At 40.4% G+C, this 19,425-nt stretch overlaps 1 protein-coding gene across 4 annotated transcripts in view; it reads right to left on the bottom strand.

Moving 5' to 3' along the window:
* Positions 1–19,425, bottom strand: part of plxnb1b (plexin b1b) — a 100,334-nt gene that overhangs the window by 22,208 nt on the left and 58,701 nt on the right. For 3 of the 4 annotated variants that reach the window (XM_063474888.1, XM_063474887.1, XM_063474885.1), the window contains exons 2-7: positions 15,928–16,016; positions 10,399–11,566; positions 8,028–8,210; positions 1,911–2,039; positions 1,558–1,658; positions 132–264 (exon numbers count right to left, since the gene is read on the bottom strand). In XM_063474888.1, coding sequence (XP_063330958.1) covers positions 132–264; positions 1,558–1,658; positions 1,911–2,039; positions 8,028–8,210; positions 10,399–11,556 — 1,704 coding nt within the window. In that variant the 5' untranslated portion in view covers positions 11,557–11,566; positions 15,928–16,016. The remainder of the gene's footprint in view (positions 1–131; positions 265–1,557; positions 1,659–1,910; positions 2,040–8,027; positions 8,211–10,398; positions 11,567–15,927; positions 16,017–19,425) is intronic. The other variant, XM_063474886.1, reaches the window with a different exon arrangement.

Below are 19,425 nucleotides of genomic sequence, written 5' to 3' on the forward strand. Positions count from 1 at the left end.
AACTTGACGTGGATGATCATGTAGAGTCAACAGAAACCACAAAAAGAAATGTGGATCTGTAAACAAAGACCGTCATCCTCAAATCCGTTCTGTTTTGTTTTGCATCTTGACTTAAGTCAATGTAGACCTACTATCTTGCTCTCCTCCCTGCTGAGATTGGAGGGGACGAGGTCCTGGACCACCAAACACTGCTGCTCCATGTCAAAACTCCACAACCATTGCCCTGGGTAGCTCCCACGAGCACACTGTGACTGCAACACACACCTGCAGGGAAAGCAGAGTTAATTATATTCACTGTTTTGCAAGCTGAAGCAAGGCTCCCTATCTCCATTATATATGTCAGAAACACAAGCAGAAGGCCAGTTTCTATCTAGATTTAAACTAAATGTGGCCGAACCTGTTAGTAGTGGGAATGTACAGTGGCAGCACAAAAAGCAAAATTGCTCAACTTGTTCAAATAAGATTCAGTCCACTATTATTTTATTTAAATAGACAGATAAATACTGAAGTAGTTAACGTGCAAAAGCTTGTAGGGCAGGTGGTAAGGCAGAGCAAAGGAGAGAGCAGGGAAGGAGAGTCTGACAGAACAGAGAGAGGTACTTTAATCATATTCAAACACAATCCCACCGGAGCAAACCGACTTGGCGAAACACTTCAAAAACTAACAAGCTTGCCAGGAGGTTTCTTGTTTGCTACCATTTTCCTCACATGCTTGCACTGATCTTTATTTTAAGTAACAAGCAATAAATCTAGCTTATAACACATATCATGACGTAAAACCTGAGCAAACACTGTAAGAAATTTTGCCTATCAAAGAAAATATGAGGGAAGTAAAAGTAAAACAACAAAGCTTTTCCCCCTTAATTTGTCTGGTATAATGTAGCCTCTAATGCTAGCTAATAGCTAACTTTAAACATACAGGTAGGTGCAAACTCAAAGCTCCTTATAAACTGAAACTTTTTCTGCAACAAAACTCGTTTCTTAAAGTTTAATGAGAGGTGTTGCTATTAGCATCTCTTCCAAAAGTCTAGTCATGTGAATTCATGTTGGCCTTTGGGCCATTTTCAAAGTAGAAATAAATCAACGTCAGCCAACTTTGGAGAAATGACATTTTGCTTTAATTTACGGTTCTGTTTTTAAGCCATTTAATCCCACCGGCAACAATTGCTGCCGTTTTAACCTCTATTACATTAACAAAATTAAACATATTGTGTGTAGGGGAAGTCAGTAAGGAGTAAAATGCATGATCTTATTTTGCTGGGAAAAATTTAAATTAAGCCATTTAATTCCAGACTTTTTCTGCATGTTGAAACTGCTAGAACTCATCTCTTACATCACAGTACAAAGTGTCAAACGTGTGACCACTGTGGCTGCTGCTAAGGTAATTTAAAAATGTTTAAAAAGAAAGAAAGAAAACACACATTTCTGCACTTTTGGCCTTTTCTTGGTTTATAATTATATTAATAAACAATAAAATGAAGCAGTCTGAACTCCAAGTAAATCTTGATTGTTGTATTTTATATTTAGTGTAGCCATAACTGCTGATATCGATCTCACCTTCCCTCCAGGACACACCAGCCACAGTAAGGGTCGTGGGCCAAGAGACAGGAGTGGCAGTCTGGATGCTGCTGACACTCAGCCACTGGCCTCTTCTGCAGCTGGAACCAGGACAACACAATCAAGTTCAGTCATGCAAACCATCCACACTAAGCTCCTAAAAGCTCCTGATTTGAAAAAAAAAAAAAAAAAAAGATGAGAGAATAGGCAGCCCATATTTCCCAGTGGTCATTAAAATAATCCCAAATACATGCCGCTTTAGCAAAAGAAGTGAGACTGGGGTAAACACAAGGTTTAAAATGATTTATCTGTAAAGAAACGAGGTTATAAGAGTTCGGTTACTGTGTGTGTACCATGTTATGGGTCATGATAAAGAGATGTTCCTGTTTCTGATCCAGGATGAGGTCTGAGCTGATGGCTGCATTCTGCTGTATGGGGATCACAGAGTACTCCTCAACCTCACCGTTTGGCCCCAAGAACACCTGCAAACATAAATATGAATGATTAGGTAACGGGTAAACAAGGCTGCTGACATGAATATGCATCTCTCCACATGCTCAGTTTTAAAAAGGAAAGTGCAATTATAATGAAAACATAAAAATAAACAGCTTATTTTCCAGTTTTATTCAAAGATGGAACTGCAAATCCTTCAATTTAACTGTTTGTCAAACTGGCAGCTCAAAATGGTCTTTTTAAGGTTTTTGATATTGAAAGGTACTCTGGATTTTTTTTGCAGTTAGTTGTATATCTTTAAAACATGTAGCCCCTTTCATTATTGCTAAAATATTTTTCTAAAGCTGCAGATTCAGAGGCCTTTTTTTTATTCCACACGTTCCAGTCAAAACCTGATAATTGCATTACCCACACTGTAAATCAGCCGTAGTTCTGATATTGTTGTACCTGCAGTGCCTGGCAACCTGACTTCTTTCTGTTTACATCAGCAGTTCCTTTTTCCCCCCCAATAGCTTCTGACTCAGACTCCTTTTATAGTTTCCCTTTGATTCAATGGAAGAACTAATTTAATGGAAGAAGCCTAATCTAGTTTAACAATTATATGAATCTAAATGGTTGTGATCAGGTATTAAATATATCAATTGATGAGAAACTAAGGTCTGACAGACGACACTGACTCCTTCAAATAGTTAACAAGGTGTAGGAGGTCTCTGCAGTCCATTACTGTGCTGGCTCTACGGCTGCTGTAATGTAGGTTAACATGAGTGCACAGCCTGACCAACTGCTCCACATCAGCAGTTTGACATTATTTACAGGAGCCTGAACATCAGATTCATTCCACCCAGTGCCACAGTCACATATCAGTGTGAAAGGAACAGAACAACACCTCAGCTCAGATACTCTGTCGCTCTTCTCATTCACACACTTGTGGAAAGTCTCAGTCTTTTTCGAAAAACAGATTTAGATCATCTCTAAACAGTTGAACAGTGTAAATGAGGTTCTTCTTTCCACAGTGTTCTCTTTACTGACACACTGGAGTCTCCAGGTTTGTGCCTACATTTGTTACGCTTTCTTTCATGAATCACTATTTTCTACAATAACACACATACAGCTTTAAACAACACTTAAACACAGCAGCCATCAGGTCTGAAACTGAAGCTGTGTGTTCTCACACACAACAGGAACAAGAAAGGAGGCAACATTTTCACACGGGCTCTATCAGACCTCAGTTACCGGGACACTTGCCTGGTTTAACTTCTACTTTAACTGGGTGAGATATTTTCACCAGTGTAGAGCTGTTGTCACAAGCCTGCCGTCTGTAACTGGTCACCAGCAAGAAACTCTTACATCAGCAGGCTCTAGAGATTCAGAAATGATGTGGGTGGCAGTGGGTGGAACCTGTGAAAAACACCCCAGTGTGAGCTTGCCCATCTCTCAAACTAACTGACACCACATCAGAAGGCTGTGTTTTTTTCAAAACTTTGCAGCAGTTTGCATATCACACTTAAACTACCAACACAACTTATCAAACCAAAGGTTAACTTATTTGTGTTGGGGTATTCTGCAACCTTTGAGTGTCAACACATCATATTTGTTCAATTTCAATGTGTTTTGTTCAGTACTGAGTGAATGAATACTAGCTTTGATGTTTTTATATTTATTTATGCTAGAAAGTTTAAGAGGTGAAGTTCACTCCACACATTGTGTTAGATCGAACAAATACAGAGATCACACTGCTCACACTGTGACCAATGCACTGGTTGAAGAGCAGTACATCAGAGTTTCTATGGGTGAATACAGCATGTATGTAAACAAAGCTACAGTGCATATGTGAAAATGGCTTATGGCTACAAAGGTTTGTCCATCCACATATATTTAATCTGAATAAAGAATGATAATGAATAAAGAAAAGACATTTTCTTGGCCATTGAGGAAATCCAAGTTCCTGATCTGACAGAGAGCCTCTCGATTTCTTTGGAGATCTAACAGATCTAAAATGCAAATGAGACTGACTTTAATCAGAGTGTCTGAACAAAAACAGAGAGCCCTTTTTGCACCCTAACACAGACAGTGTCACGCAATATTTGCTGTCTGCACAGGTTAAACAAATCAGTGATTCTGTACAAACCACGTCTCAGTTAGAAGATAATGCAGAGCTAAACCAACTCTGTTTTTACCCTGCGATCATTTCTGTGCTTACATAGAGTAAAAGCTCGATTCCAAAAAAAGTTGGCATTCTGTACAAGATGTAAATAAAAACAGGATTCAGCTGTTTTGCAGATCTCACAAAGCCACATTTTATCAACAAAGAAACACAGAAAACAATCAAATCACAAAAGTTTAGTATTTTGCAAAAGCTCTTAGCTCAGTTTGAATTTGATAGAAGAAAACTGTCTCAAAATAGTTGGAGTGGGGGCACCAACAGTGGTACTGAAAAGAAATGACTGGAAGCTCATTCAGTTCACTGGCAGGAACATGACTGGGTATAAAAAGACCATCTTAGAGAGGCCAGATGGGCAAGTTTTCACCAATCAGGTCACATCTACAAGTATTTCCCATGATACTGATGCTTGAGTTTGACTTTAGATTGTGACGCTCGGATTGGGTGTAAAATGGATTTCAGTCCTTAACATTTCAATTTCATGTACTGCAAAAACAATTACGCAGTAGATGAAATTAAAAATCAGCAAATTTCAACGCACTTTGAGCACCTGCACCTAAAAACACTGTCATAGTATAAAGTCAGAATTTTGGCTGGCTTCAATAAATATACCAAAGATTTTCTCTCCATTTGGGAGTCACCACATCAGATCATCCACCACAATCTGACCCTCAGACCTTCAACCGATTCCACATGTTGGAATTTCCCCTTTTATTCATATAGTGAACATACACATACATATATACATTTGATATATATATGTATTTTGACCGTCTGCGGCTGCACAGACAAAGTGCTCATTAATGAAACTGACACTGTCTGCTGTCATGATCAATAACTCTCAATTCTGAATGAGGCTCTCTGTTTTGAAGTGCATGTGTCTGCCAGTCAGCGATGACAGTGCACAAAAGTGTGGAGCTCTGTAAGGTTTAGCTGGGTTAGTGTGACGTAATCGTACAGAAAACATGTTAATAGCCGTCATTGTGCCGTTTCTGCTTGTGCAGGGGGCCCTGACCACAAGTCACCATTCAGGAAAACCACACAAAGAGCCAACTGTGAGCAGACGAGCTCACGATCTATAAATTCCTCGTAACAAGGGAATTGCTGGGCCAACTGATCTTGTTGCTGAAGTTACTGTTTATCAAAATAAAAACATATTTTAGATCATTCTAACGTAATTCTCTACATCTTTTAGGCTTGCCAGCAACAAACACGAAGTCGGCATCATTCCTTCAATCGCAGACTCTAATCTTGTTGCTTTTTCTGATGGTCGTTTGCGTCAACAACAGGAATCGTCTGTCTTTCCTTATGTATTACCAAGTTTCAACCTGATCTCCCTCAGAACCCACAAAAGACACAGCACTGAATGACTCGGGTACCTCTGAAATCAGACTGACAGCATGTCATCTCCACCGCGCTTCACACAATCTGGTCACTGAGCCAAAAGCTTACAGTTTGTTCAATATGAAATGTGTCTGTATTTCTCATGTTTGGTACCCATTGTCACAGAGCTCTGACAAGAAAGAGTACACAGGATTGTACCAAATATCACACACGTTTGCAGCTTTATCTGGTTTAATTAAACAGGGGCAATGAGCACAGAGGTGGACATTCAGCTTTAAGATGATTTTGTTTGCTTTCAGACTGAATGCTGGATTTCTGTAGCATCAGTAACAACACTGCTTGACACACAACAAAATCCAGCTCATTTGGGCTTCTAGTATTTATAATCTGTTTTGTCCCTTTGAATCTTTTAATGCAGCCATGTTAAGATGTACAACATACATAAAACAGGCAAACCAAGAAGTGAGGAGGGAGACCTCTACCAGGAAAGGCACATATCTCTGTCTGTTTCCAGATGCAGGAGGAAATTTTAAACTGAAAAACGACCACAGCGTCTTTGAGGAAGAGGTTGGATTCTACAGCAACAAGGGTCAAAATCAAAAGTTTATGGACAGAAGTCATTCTCATGCTTTGCTATTTTAGAATGACAAGGAGGTCCGGTTTATTTAATAATCAAATTCAAAACTTGTACAGAGCTTAACAAATTTATTAGACCACCACCCAGTGTAAGCTGTATGCCACAGCTGCCCTAAATTAACATTAATGGTAATTACCTAAATTGATTTTTACAGTTGACACCAGATATTTACATACACTTCAGAAAAAAAAATCATTTTTTTCTTTACTGTCAAACATCAAATCAGAGTAATTTTTTTGTTTTAGATTAATAAATATTAACATATTTGTTGTATTTGTGAAATGTCAGAGTAAAGACAGAGAACATTGTTATGTATTTTATTATTACTTTCACCAAAGCCAGAAGTATACATACACTACGTTTATTAACTCCAGATGATTCCATAGAGGAAAAGGGGGAACACCATCCTGACTGTGAAGCACGGGGGTGGCAGTATCCTGCAGAAGGGACTGGTGCACTTCACAAAATACATCATCAGCCAGGAAGTTGAAGGAAGCTTGGGTGCAAATGTGTCTTCCAAATGGACAATGACCCCAAGCATACCTCCAAATTAGTTACAAAGTGTCTTAAGGACGACAAAGTCAAGGTGCTGAAGTGGCCATCACAAAGTCCTGATCTCAATCCCATAGAAAATTTGTGGGCAGCACTGAAAAGGCAAGAAGGCCTACAAACCTGACCCAGTTACACCAGTTCTGTCGAGAGGAGTGGGCCAAGATCCCAGCAAACTGCTGTAGAAAGCTTGTGGAAGGATAAGGGAAACATTTTGGGGGCAATTCTCCCAAATACAAAGGAAAGTAATAAAAAAAAATTTTTTCTCTCTCTTTATTCTGACATGTCACAAAGACAAAAAAATAAGTGAATATTTATGGATCTGAAACAAAAAAAAAGTTTACTCTGATTTGATGTTTGACGGTAAAGGAAAAAAAGTTTGTGTTTTTTCTGAAGTTTATGTAAATATCTGGTTTCAACTGTATGTTTCTGTAATGGTTAATCCACCAGGATGCACAAGCACAAAGCGATATTTTTAAGGCTAAAAAATTATTATCATGAATTTTAATTTACTATTTACAAAAAGCAGAAAATAATTAATAACATCATCATTATTGTTTTTAACCACATTAAATTTATTTACTTTAATTATTGAACAAAAAAAAATAGTTTCAGTGGCTAAAAGTGATATTAATAAAGTCCAGTTACTGGCTCACATTTGCATTTAAAAAGGTGAACTCTTTTAGGTTTAAATAAACAGCATTAAGCAAGAGAGGAAAGATTATAAACAAATTCTCTTATGGAGCAGTGTGGTATTAAACATATGAATGGCTAAAAACACAGAAGCACATTCATTCTCAATAATGAAAGTATCAGTGGATGGATTAGGTGTTTTTCATACTATCTGCTTATTTTTCCTGCACTGGTCTCATATTTCAGCACACTGTTAAAAAGGTAAGACTGCAGCTAGAAACCCAACTCCACAGCCAGCAGGATTATGTTGTAGAGATTACTCCGGGTGTACAAAGTGTAGCCCGTCTGTCTGTAAACACAAAGATTTCAGACCTGCATGGCTGACAGAATAACAGACAGCAGAGAGCAGCCAGTGTCTGGAGGTGAACAGAGGGAAGACTTGAGCTCAATGTTTGCTCAGCTGACCTCTGCATATGTACTACAGTTACAGTTAATACACCCAGCATGTTACTACAGTTTAGGGTTTGAACTCAAAATAACGACCCACAATATGGAGCACGAAAGACCGTTTTTTTCAGCATTCCACCACAATCTGTGCAGAACATCAAAGTTGGCACAAAATGCTCTTTCTTAAGACCAGAATCCAAGCTCAACCTGTCTGTGCATGTCCTGAAACACGATGAGCTATGTTACCTTGTGCAAGTTCCCTTTGGAGTCTCCCAGGAAGGCGATTGTATGTCCCACTCTGCTGCTGACAGCCACAGCAGTAAGACGGGCAGAAGGGCTGTCTAATATGGTTTCTACTTCCACAGGAATCCGGCTGGCCATGGGGCTGGGGGTGTGGTCGGAGCCGCAGGGGTAGGCATCCAGGGTATTCTAACAGTGGGAGAACAGGAGAGAAAAATCAGTTTGCAGTCCGTGTTACGTTCAAGCAAAACAAATAAAGAACAAATTAAATGTGAACTCCTCAGCTAGTGTTGTGCACAAAGAAGCCCTCGGGTGAGTTGTTATTAAGCCAGTAGCCAAAAATATAACAGCAGCGCTCCTGCTGCAGTTACTAAAATCACAGCAGGATTTATTGTGAAAGGGCTGGGGTTTGGGAACAAACTAAAACTGGGAATCAGCAACTACTACAACACAATATTTGCTTTTTCTCCACAGTGTAGCTCTGGCTAGAGTCCTCGCTCTGGCTGCAGGGCAGTTGTTTTTTGTTCCAGGCCATTTATTTTTCCACAAGAATGTTACATCGGGGTCATTGCTTCATCACTGGTTGTCCTAGCGATAGGAAATAGAGGGGATGAACCTGAGAGCCCGGCCTGTCGAGCCCTACTTGTTTTGATGGACTGCGTGTTGTTGGCTGGTGTGGTGTTATGAATAGATTCCTTTTTTGGCTTCATCCTAAGAGAAGCTCAGTAAAAACATGTTTTCAGATGTAACCACTGCACACAGCTTTGAGCCTGACTGTGAACATGTCGCTGACCATATGGGAGCTTCACAGAGGACTGATTAAGCTAATTAGGGGCCTGATTTGTCTACATCGGGAGAGCCGAGACATTAGGGGAAAACAAACAAAGAACACTGCATGCTAAGAATAGAGTTCTAAAGTTATGACACCCAGTCTAGGAACATGGCTTGGGTGCTTGCACGCTGGCATGCGACCTTCTGGTTTGGCTGATAGGAGTCTGCATACGGATGAGTGCTGTGCACACTAGATCATCCGGACTTTTAGCCATAAATTATATGGACAGTAAAACCACAAGAGAGTAACCATGAGGTCAAAAGATCACTTAAAGTGCATTCCAGCCACTATTGTCAGGCATGAGTCACAAATCCTGATCAGCATTAAAAAAAAAAAAGCCATTTCCAGTGGTTCAGAGCTGGTGTGAGACTCTGTCACTGCTACAGATGGAGCATTGTGGCAAACAGTGAACGGGGATGAAGGATGATTTGCGTGCCAGATTTGACATCCTCATCATATTATGTCTCTTTTCAGCTCCAGATGCCTCCCTACTGATCGCCTATAACCATCTGCTTTGCTATGATTTACCTGCACTCAAAAACATATTTCTCTGTCATACTATGTGCCTGTATCCCTTAATCTTGTTCTCTCTCTCTCTCTCGTCTTTCTTTATCCCTCTTTGTCGGGCCTTGTTAAACACTACCAACTCCACCCCACTAAGTACAGCTAATGCCTCAATCGATCCTCCCTGACCAGTAATTGTATTAAACTGTACCACCTGCTATATATTCTCCCCTCAAGACAATCGGCTGTGTGTGGCTGCACAGGTTTCTCACATCTACTGCAAATGAGAGAATGATAACAGAGGGATGTCAAGCATTCTGTCCAAATTCAGTGTTCACAAGGATACATACAAAAAGTCAGCTGGATTTAAGAGGTCTAATTCGATACCTGATCTACAGCATTACATCCGTCTCTTAGAAAGAAATTACATTAAATTTCAATTCCTCTCTTGTATAGAGGTCACTCTCTTGGAAGAGGACGGCTGTGCACAGCTTCAGATGCACTAACATTAGCTTTCACTCAGGAGAGTCATCACTAGAGTAAAACAACATGTTCTTCTACAAACAGAATGATGAAAACAAGGTGTATGATGGTGCACTGCGTATTGGCTTTACTGCGTTCACTTTCAGTCTGTGTGAACATTTCCATTCACAGGAAAGAAAATAGTCCAGGGAGAAGGAAGGTCTTCATAACCACAAATTACATTTTTACACAATATAATGGAAGGCTATCATTATTCTTGTAGGCAGTAATTTTTCCTTTTAGCAACACCCTCTCAGACACAAACCCACAATTACACAGTGACGTGGGAGCGGAGCTCTGTCACTGAACGCTGACCACTGAGCAGCTTCACAGAAGAAACTCACTTTCTAATGCAAGTTTCACAATATCTGCAAAAGAAGAGATAATGCTAAGACTTCAGTTTACAAGCAAAGTACGAGCAGAAATAGCAAGTGTTTCACCCTAATTTTGTGTCTTAAATAAAACCACACAACATTAAGTAGCTGAACAAGAACCAGCTGATTCAACAGGTGAGCTCACCTCTGGCAGATTGGCACAGTTGGATTTAACGTCATATTCAATGTAGGCTGCCTCCACTCCTGCTTCTTTACCCATCTGTGTATAGCAAAAGTCTCTGGTGGAGTTGATCCTGCGGTCTACATCTTCAAGGTTAAACATGCAAAGAGCCGACTCCTCACTGGGCCGAGTTGAAGAAGCCAAACGAGTGGAGAAAACACCAACTAGAGTCTCTGAATCCCGGTCCCCTACATCATCTTTGGACACGCCCAGCTGGACAGCTTGCAAGAGATTGTAAATTTTACCCGTCCTTGAACGACATGTCAGCGGTACTTCCACATAGGAGTAATAGGCCTGATCATCCAAACACACGCGAGAGATGTAGGTACGGTACTCGCGCGATGGCGACTTTAGGTCCCTTCTGTAGAAAAGGAAGTACACGTGCTGACGGTGGGCGAATGAGGCAACAAAATTATGATCGTACTCTGAGAGGCGGCCAGCCACGGCCAACTTGGCAGTCTCCTCGTAGGAAAAGATGGGATCCTGGGCAAGGTTTCGCGTGGAAATAGGCGGATGGCTGCTGGTGTAACCCCGACCCACAAACAAAACAGGCTGCTTGTCAGGATGAGAGCGAACCACAAGCCCAACAGTACTAACATTAGGGTGATTAGCCGCTACGTACTGAGTATCCACCGGCCTCTCTGTGGAGAAAAGCACTTTATCCACAGAATCCAGGCTACGCTTCTGGCAAATTCCTTGGTTGACACTCCCACAGGTTATAAGTTCCATAGAGTAAGGGTTGACCAACAAGAGCTTGTTGTGGTTGCTAGTTTCTCGGGACTGAGGACAGTTGGTCTCAGTTACAGGAGGTAAGCAATCCCGGCTGTCTGTAACGGGGCCTGTGTCATCCTGTAGCTCAGGTTGGAGGAAGCGATCCAACTGGAACAGGCGATTTCGGGCCCCGACGTAGACCCGACCCACGTCGGGGTCAGGATGCAGGGCCAGGTGCTCAAACAGAGTGTCATTTCGGATAAACGTAGGATAAAAATTGGATGGGAATGAGTCTGATCCTTGGACAGTGCCAATAGGAAATAAAACTAAGGGACAGCCAGTGGCCATCAGCAGGAGAGAAAGCAGCGTTTTGACTGCTGACAATGAAAGACGCACCATCCCCAGAGGCATGGCGGCAGAGCTGAGGGAAAGAACAAAACACAGGATGTCAAAGAATTTTCCAGACACACAAGTTATATCATGGATTCACACATAACAGAACTTACTTTAGAAACCATCCACCCATCTATTTTTAATCTCTTTTTGACAACACAATTATGATTTGAAACACAAGACCTTACTGAACTTTAACGTTAGAGTGGTATATATGCATATTAATCATGACCAATGTTTTAAATAATGAGGTGAGTATATGAACAAGTAATCCTTCTCTCAACACTTCTACTCTTGAGTCTATATGATGTAAATAAAAGGGAATATCTGGCTATGCTCTAGTTGTCCTTTATTTGCAAAGGACAACAAATCAGAAAAAAGTTATCTCAACATGACAGTGCAAAACATCTTTTTTAGGCAGATGAGCTCAAAGACTCAAGACCAACATAGATAAAGATAATTTTGAATTGTGAATTATGCAAAGCTACTGTAGTGGAGCCCAATTATAAAGCAGCTCATGATGAGCTCTCTCAAGACCTTTGCAACCTTATTCTTGTAAAACATACTGACGGGATTTGTTACAGAAGAATTTCTAAACTGCTGAAGGTACCAGTGAGCATTGTTGGGGCCATAATACGGAAAAGCCGGCTGCGACCAGGTGCTCCCCGTAAAATTTCAGACAGAAGAGTGAAAAGAATTACCAGAAGAGTCATTCAGTACGTTTTTCCCCTGTGTCATTTCTCATTATTACATATAATTTAATTTATGGGCATCTATGGTTTGATTTCTTTGCATGTGTGGATTGGACGTGCTGTTACCAACATCTGGTAAGAATGTCTTGTCCTTGAGAAATATATTTACTTATACTTGTATATTATGGCTGCTGTAACAGTTACAGTATAACACAATGTTAGCAAAGTTGAATGGGAGGCAGAGCCTTCAGTTTTCAGGCCCCTCTTCTGTGGAACCAGCTTCCAGTTTGGATTCAGGAGACAGACACTATCTCTACATTTAAGATTAGGCTTCAAACTTTCCTTTTTGCTAAAGCATATAGTTAGGGTTGGACCAGGTGACCCTGAATCCTCCCTTAGTTATGCTGCAATAGCTGTAGGCTGCTGGGGGATTCCCATGATGCACTGAGTATTTCTTCTTCAGTCACCTTTCTCACTCCCTATGTGTTAATAGACCTCTCTGCATTGAATCATACTTGTTATTAATCTCTGGCTCTCTTCGACAGCATGTCTTCATCCTGTCTTCCTTCTCTCTCCCCAACCAGTCGCAGCAGGGGGTCATAGGGGGTCATATGATTGTTGGGTTTTTCTCTGAATGTATTATTGTAGGGTCTACCTTACAATATAAAGCGCCTTGAGGTGACTGTTGTTGTGATTTGGCGCTGTAGAAATAAAACTGAATTGAATTGAAATTAGCAGAGTGATGAACCAATCAGCACCGTCTCCCACCAGGAACTTTCTTGGTTCAAACCCAAACTGGGCCCTTTTTGTGGAGAGTTCCCTCTCTGCCTACGTTGGTTTCCTACAGGTACTACAGGTTCCTCCCTCAACCCAAGGTCTGTGGTCTGTTAGGTTACATATATGTTAGGCTAACTGGTAACTCTAAACTGAAAACGGACATCAGATAAACTGCTTAAAGTATGGCGAATAAAGCACTCTATGAATGTATGCTTAAATATGGCTTGTTTCTGAAGTGCTTTAAATGGTCAATAAGACTAAAAAAATTTTTTTTCCATAACTAGTCCATAACTAGCTAATGCAAGACTACTTTTCTCTCTTCCTAATGGAGTCATTGACTCCTTTTATTTTCAGGGAATTGTGTTATTAACGTTGACATGACACAGCCAAGAGAAATTATAGATATGCTGTAGTCGAAACAAGCAAAGCTTGCTCTCTTGTATCACCTGTGTGATCAAGGAGGAGCAGTGATCAACATCAGTTTTGTCCACTAACATCATTTAACTTTTGTCTCAAAATGACGGAGGCAGGACATGAAATGAAACAACGGAGGAAAAAAAGAAAAAAACCAAACAAACACAAAAGATTGCTTCAGAGTACATGGTGTAGATAAAATCTAGTGCTACTTCTTGCGTATTTCTCATATTAGACAACGATAACACAAGTAAATACAAAATGCAGTTTTTAAATTATGATTTTATTTATTTGGGAAAGAAAGCTACTCAAATCTACTTGACCCTGTGAGGAAAAGTAACTGCCTCCTAAATCTAATAATTCTTGTTCCACCCTTGGCGCCAAAACTTGCAATCAAGAATTTGTGATCATTTGCAACGAGTCTTTCACATCTTTGAAGCAAGTCTGGCCCCCTTTAAACTGCAGGACTGTTTTAACTCTGCTCCACTGGAGGGCTTGAGAGCCTCAACAACCTGTCTGAGGTCATGCGAACACATTTCAATCAGATTTCAGTCTGGACTATGCCAGTTCACAGCCATTCAGAGGCGCCCTGCTACTGGTCTTCCTATTGTCCTGGTGCATAATTAAGTGAGCCTGAGCTTCAGCCACAAACTTATGGCCGGGCATTTTCCTTCAGGATTTTCTGGTAGAGAGTAGAATTCATGGTTCCAATTACACAAGTCATCCAGGTTCTGAAGCAGCAAAGCAGCCGCAGACCATCAAACTGACAGTCCCCCGTTTGACTGCTGATATGTTGTTGTTTTTATGGAATGCTTCTGTCTTGTCAGGCCACAGAATATTTCCCAAAACACTTGGGGATCGTCCAGATATTTCTGGAAAATATGAGATGAGACTTTGCGTGTCTTGGATCTCTCCCATGAATGCCATTTTTGCGCAGTCACTTTCTTGCATTCATGATTGTTGAATCATAAACTGAGGAGTTGTTTAGATGCTGTTCTAGATTCTTTTGTGACTTCTAGATGAGTCCTCAATGTGCTCTTGGAGTAATTTTTTTAGGCTTAGCCACTACTTGCCTTGAGGCGACATTTGTTGTGATTTGGCGCTATATAAATAAAATTGAATTGAATTGAATTACTGGCAAGATTCTCTATATTCACTCGCCAGAGTCCCAAAGCCTCAGATATGGCTCTGTAACCATCTCCAGACTGACAGGTGTCGTTGACTTTTTTCTCAGTTGTGGCATGATGTGTAGTTTTTTGAAATTTTAAGCCTGCTTCACTTTGTCAAACAGGTTCTAATTAAATGGTTTCTTGATTCAACAGGTCTGGCAGTAATCCTGTCTGAGTGTGGCCAGTAAAACTGACGTCAGCTTTCAACAACATGTGGCTCATTGCAGTCAGTTCCCTTTTTCACACAGGACGAGGTAGGTTTGGACCTTTTTTCGCTTAATAAATGAATTGGATTTTGAATTTACTCGTGTTGTCTAATATTACCATCTTATTGATTATCTAAATCAAGTAAGTGTGACTAGGGCTGGGCCATATCATACCATTCACAGTAATACCGGTATAATGTTGGGCAACGATAAGAAAATGAAATATCGCGATAGAATATGGGTAAAACGCGCATGCGCAGTGCCTTTGTTTTCATACGCACATGGCGGAAAAAGCATGACGGTGACGGAGAATGAGAAAGGCGAAAGCGGATCGTTGAATGAAACAGATGAACCAGAATTGGTTTGTAAAAATGCTGCAACCTCAGTGGTGTGGAACTGGTTTGGCTTTCGTCCGTCAGATACACAACAAAGCACTATTTTTGGTAGAGCATGCTAGCGGGCCGTCGTTATTACTGTGTTTTTCGGAAAATACGGCACACTTAAAATCAATCCTTGATTTTCTGGAAAATCGACAGTGCCCCTTATAATCCCGTGTGCTTTATGTATGAACTCTGGTTGTGTTTACTGACCTCGAAACGATTTTACGTGGTACACGGCGCTCTACAATCTGTCAAAAAAATGTTTTATTACGACTTTCATAAGCTACGAAGCCGCACTGCTTGATGGATTGTCGGAGCATTATGGCTATCGTAGGCAGGAGCCTCGCGGAGTGATACGTACTGTGCTTCAGCATAATATTACCGTATTGTGTGTGTATAACCTCTTTTTAAGTTTTGTGGATATTAAACATGGTTATGCTGAGGATATGTCGGCTGAAGAACCACTGTCCAGTTTATACAGTTCACTGTATATGTGTCAAGACTACACATGTAATTGTATTAGTCTAGTTAGTAGTCCTAACTACTAATTCTAACCTATATTAAATGCTGCTGTATGGAAGCCTTGTTTGTATGGAAGCCTGTTCATCCCACCATGTAAGGGCAACTCATAAAACTCACTGTTACATAAGAAGACACTGTGTCTATTTTTGGAATTTATGACCATCCCATTAAGTTTATTTCAAACAGAAGGACTACTAGAAATAAACCATAGGACACATCAGCTTCTCACCATTTGTTTCCAGTGGTGTTTTATAGAGGCATCTCACCTCTTGACCTCCCAGCACCTTGGGTTTAAAAACACATAGCTCTGGATACAACCTGCAACACAAAGCAAACAGAAGATATATCATTATTCTCTATTCTTAGACAGTGAGACAAGCGGAGCGACGACACATCTAAAAGGATATTAATGCAGGCCAATGAAGCATGTGTGTTTGCCTCTAGGGCTCCAGCACCTAGTATTTTTGAGTATTACCACAGTCCAAAGAATGCTGTGGGAAGCTCATTTTCATTGAAATTCCAGTCAGACCCGTATCTGACAGACTACATCCGTTTTTGTGTGTTTAAAATAAAACCAAAATCAGAAAAAAACTAAATAAAAACCTTGCAGTAGGGGCCAAGCCAAGTGATGCCAGTCCAAGAGCGGTTTTCAGTGTCACACACTTTCCCAGTACACAATCCTCTCTTATTGCTAGGATACAAGGTACAAAACCTTCCGAGTCTCTGCCAGAAAAACAAGTTGGTAGGAGGTAAAACAGGACTGCATGGACTGTTTATACACCACAAACTCTCATTTCTACCTCAAATCTACAGCGTTTACTCAGTTATAATTGTTAAATGACATTAAAAGCCCAACTTTCTTCTTCATACAGTATATTGCTGCTCATTACCTCTCCTCCTCCACAGCCTGCCAGCACTCCACTACTGGCACAGATTTATCTCTTACGAGTTCAGGCTTATCCAAAAGGGAGATTGGGAAAAAGACACTATTCATTCCACTTGAGGAGGCTGAACTTCAACCAGTACACACACACACACACACACACACACACACACACACACACACACACACACCCACACACCTTTTCCCCTGCCAGATTAAGAGCATTAGAAAGCTTGCTTTGTTGGTGGAAATCTCCTATATATGGGAATGAGGGTAAAGGTCTGGTAAGAGGCCAAGGACAGCATCATCATTATCGTTGTTGTTGTTAATACTAATAATAATAACAACAATAACAATAATATCATTATTATTATCATCATCATCATGGACACTTTATATCACACATTATATACACATGTTACCAAATGTCAATTCTCATCCAAATGTTTCTGTTTTTCCATCCAACAACATGCATCTTCCTGCACAGCCAATGAGGTCAAGCACGCAGATTCATTTGGTGACTGAGCTGGGAATGATCACATATAAACCTAAACACAGGCTCCTTTGACCCCTGAGGGTGGGGGAAGCTAGTGTTTATATCTTATTTATAAAGCTGCAGCTCTCTGGTGGAAAAGTTCCCTGTGAGGATTATACTTGGGAAGCAGTTACAAGCCTAACAGAGCAGAGGCAGAAATGACTGGCACATTCATTTATAAAAGAATTATTCCAAAAAAAATATAGAGTGGCTTTCTTTTTCCAAGATTACCAAGTTAAACTAACATTACTGTAACAGTGTTAGAATTAAAGGATGTGTTCTCTAACCCTTCGACTTTGCAGCCCCCCAGTTAGCAATCTACTATTTTCACAAAGCTGCAAAACAAAAAGCCAAGAGCACACTAAACTGGACTGCTGTGACACTTACAGAAATGTAGAAAAGGTTTCCCATTTCTGCATCAAATAATCCTATCAGACTCAACTTCAAAGTTTCAGACACCTGAGAACTAGAAAATGGACTCCTGATTCAATTCCCCTACATTTGGACTCGGAGTGGAAGCCTTCTAGCTTCAGCATGCCTTGGGTATCCGCCAGATGTAAGAGTGAAGAAATGTGTGCCTGTAATTGCTTTTATCTAAATGTTCTTTTATGTAATGGACTCCAGTCTTGTTCTAGCACTTTCTGCAGAAACAGTCTCCTCACTCAGATCTTTAATATACAGTAGCAATAAAATTTGCACTTTTCCAGCAGTTATGAAAGATGCAGGCTCAGTGCACCCAAAGACATTTAGAAATACAATAAAGCTAGAAAAATACACTTTTTTAAAGATTTACACCCAGAATATACACTAATACAAGGACCCCATCATTAAAGCCTCGCTACACTGGAACTAAGACCAGTAGTCAATGGCTATCCTACTAGTGGCTAATTAAAAGTGCTTTGAGTGCTCAGGAAGATCAGAAAAGTGCAATTTAAGAACCAGTCCATTCACCATTCAGAAAGTTCACTCGCTACCAACAAGTAGTCCCAGTACTTCTTGTCTACTGTACAAAACTATTAACAAAAACAAAAGAAACCCCAACATAAAACACGTTTAGTGCCAAATACCAAAGCAGACTTTGTGGAGATGAGCCCAATTATGGCTTTTATGACAGATTTCCCCAAACAGTCTAAAACTGAAGGCATTTCCTGTATGTTATGTTTTTGTTATATTTTAGTTTACTAAAAACTTCTTCCACGCTTAGTTTTTAAGTTTTATTTCAGTTCACTATAATAGTTTGGTTCATATGTCAATTTTCTGAGTAGACTGTACTGGAGTGTAGTAGTGTCGAATCATTGCAGTGTCAGTGGGGATCCATAAATCCCAAATGGCTCCAAACAAGCAGCTTCCCACAGAGCTAAGAGACCATGACTACACTGAATATGATGAGCTTCCAAAGACAGCACAAGCAAAAAGGGGCAGATTTAGTGTAAATGTGCAAAAAAAGAAATAGTAAGGTAAATGTACTAATATATTGTTAAGGTCATGGATAGTAGTGGGTGCTGAAGCAGATGGATGGGACCAGCAGGACAGATTCCCTGTAGCACAAACCACGCCTGCCAGACTCCACAGCACCACAGAGCATTAAACTGAGCCATCATCTGCTTCACTGAGTCCATCTTTTCATTCATTCTCAACTCAGTTATCCCAGTTATATTCTGAGGGAGACAGATGAGAGCAACAGCAGAGCAGGGCACAGAGTATATCTGAAGTGAAAAAGCTGGCACAGGGCTACAGAAGGACAATCGTAAAATTGCGAAGAAGGGAGTGAGGGAAAGAGGAAGGGGATACAACGAGAGAGAAAAAGACCAGAAACAAGTGCAGACAAGCCTCAGTGCTCACTGAGAACTGATGGAATGTGACTAATGATAATAAGCCAGAGAAAGAATGAGAGGGGGCAAGAGGGGAGTGAAGCTAAAGGAGGATGAGGTGACCATTAATTACAGCGACTATCCATAATGACCCATTCATTCACAGAACAAGGGGGAGGGAAATAAAGCAAGTTTCTAATTAGTGACATGATTTAGAGAATAAACACACAAACAAGCAGGAGCACAAACACATGCCTATAATGAAAGCTTCTTCCTACTACGCTTTAAACAAACAAAAAAAAACCAAAAAAAAAAACCACTCACTCCAAAAATGTGCACACACACAGAAAACTCAGCAAGGCCTTGAGTTAGCAAACCCATCTGTTATCACTGCCTCTACATCAACAAACAGCATTTACTTTAAAGTAATAAACTCATTTACATCGTGACCACATAAAGGCCACTTTGATCTTAAGTGGGCGGGACTGAGTGTAAAGT

The sequence above is a fragment of the Pelmatolapia mariae genome, linkage group LG5 (genome assembly GCF_036321145.2).
Source record: "Pelmatolapia mariae isolate MD_Pm_ZW linkage group LG5, Pm_UMD_F_2, whole genome shotgun sequence".
Taxonomy (NCBI): Eukaryota; Metazoa; Chordata; class Actinopteri; order Cichliformes; family Cichlidae; genus Pelmatolapia; species Pelmatolapia mariae.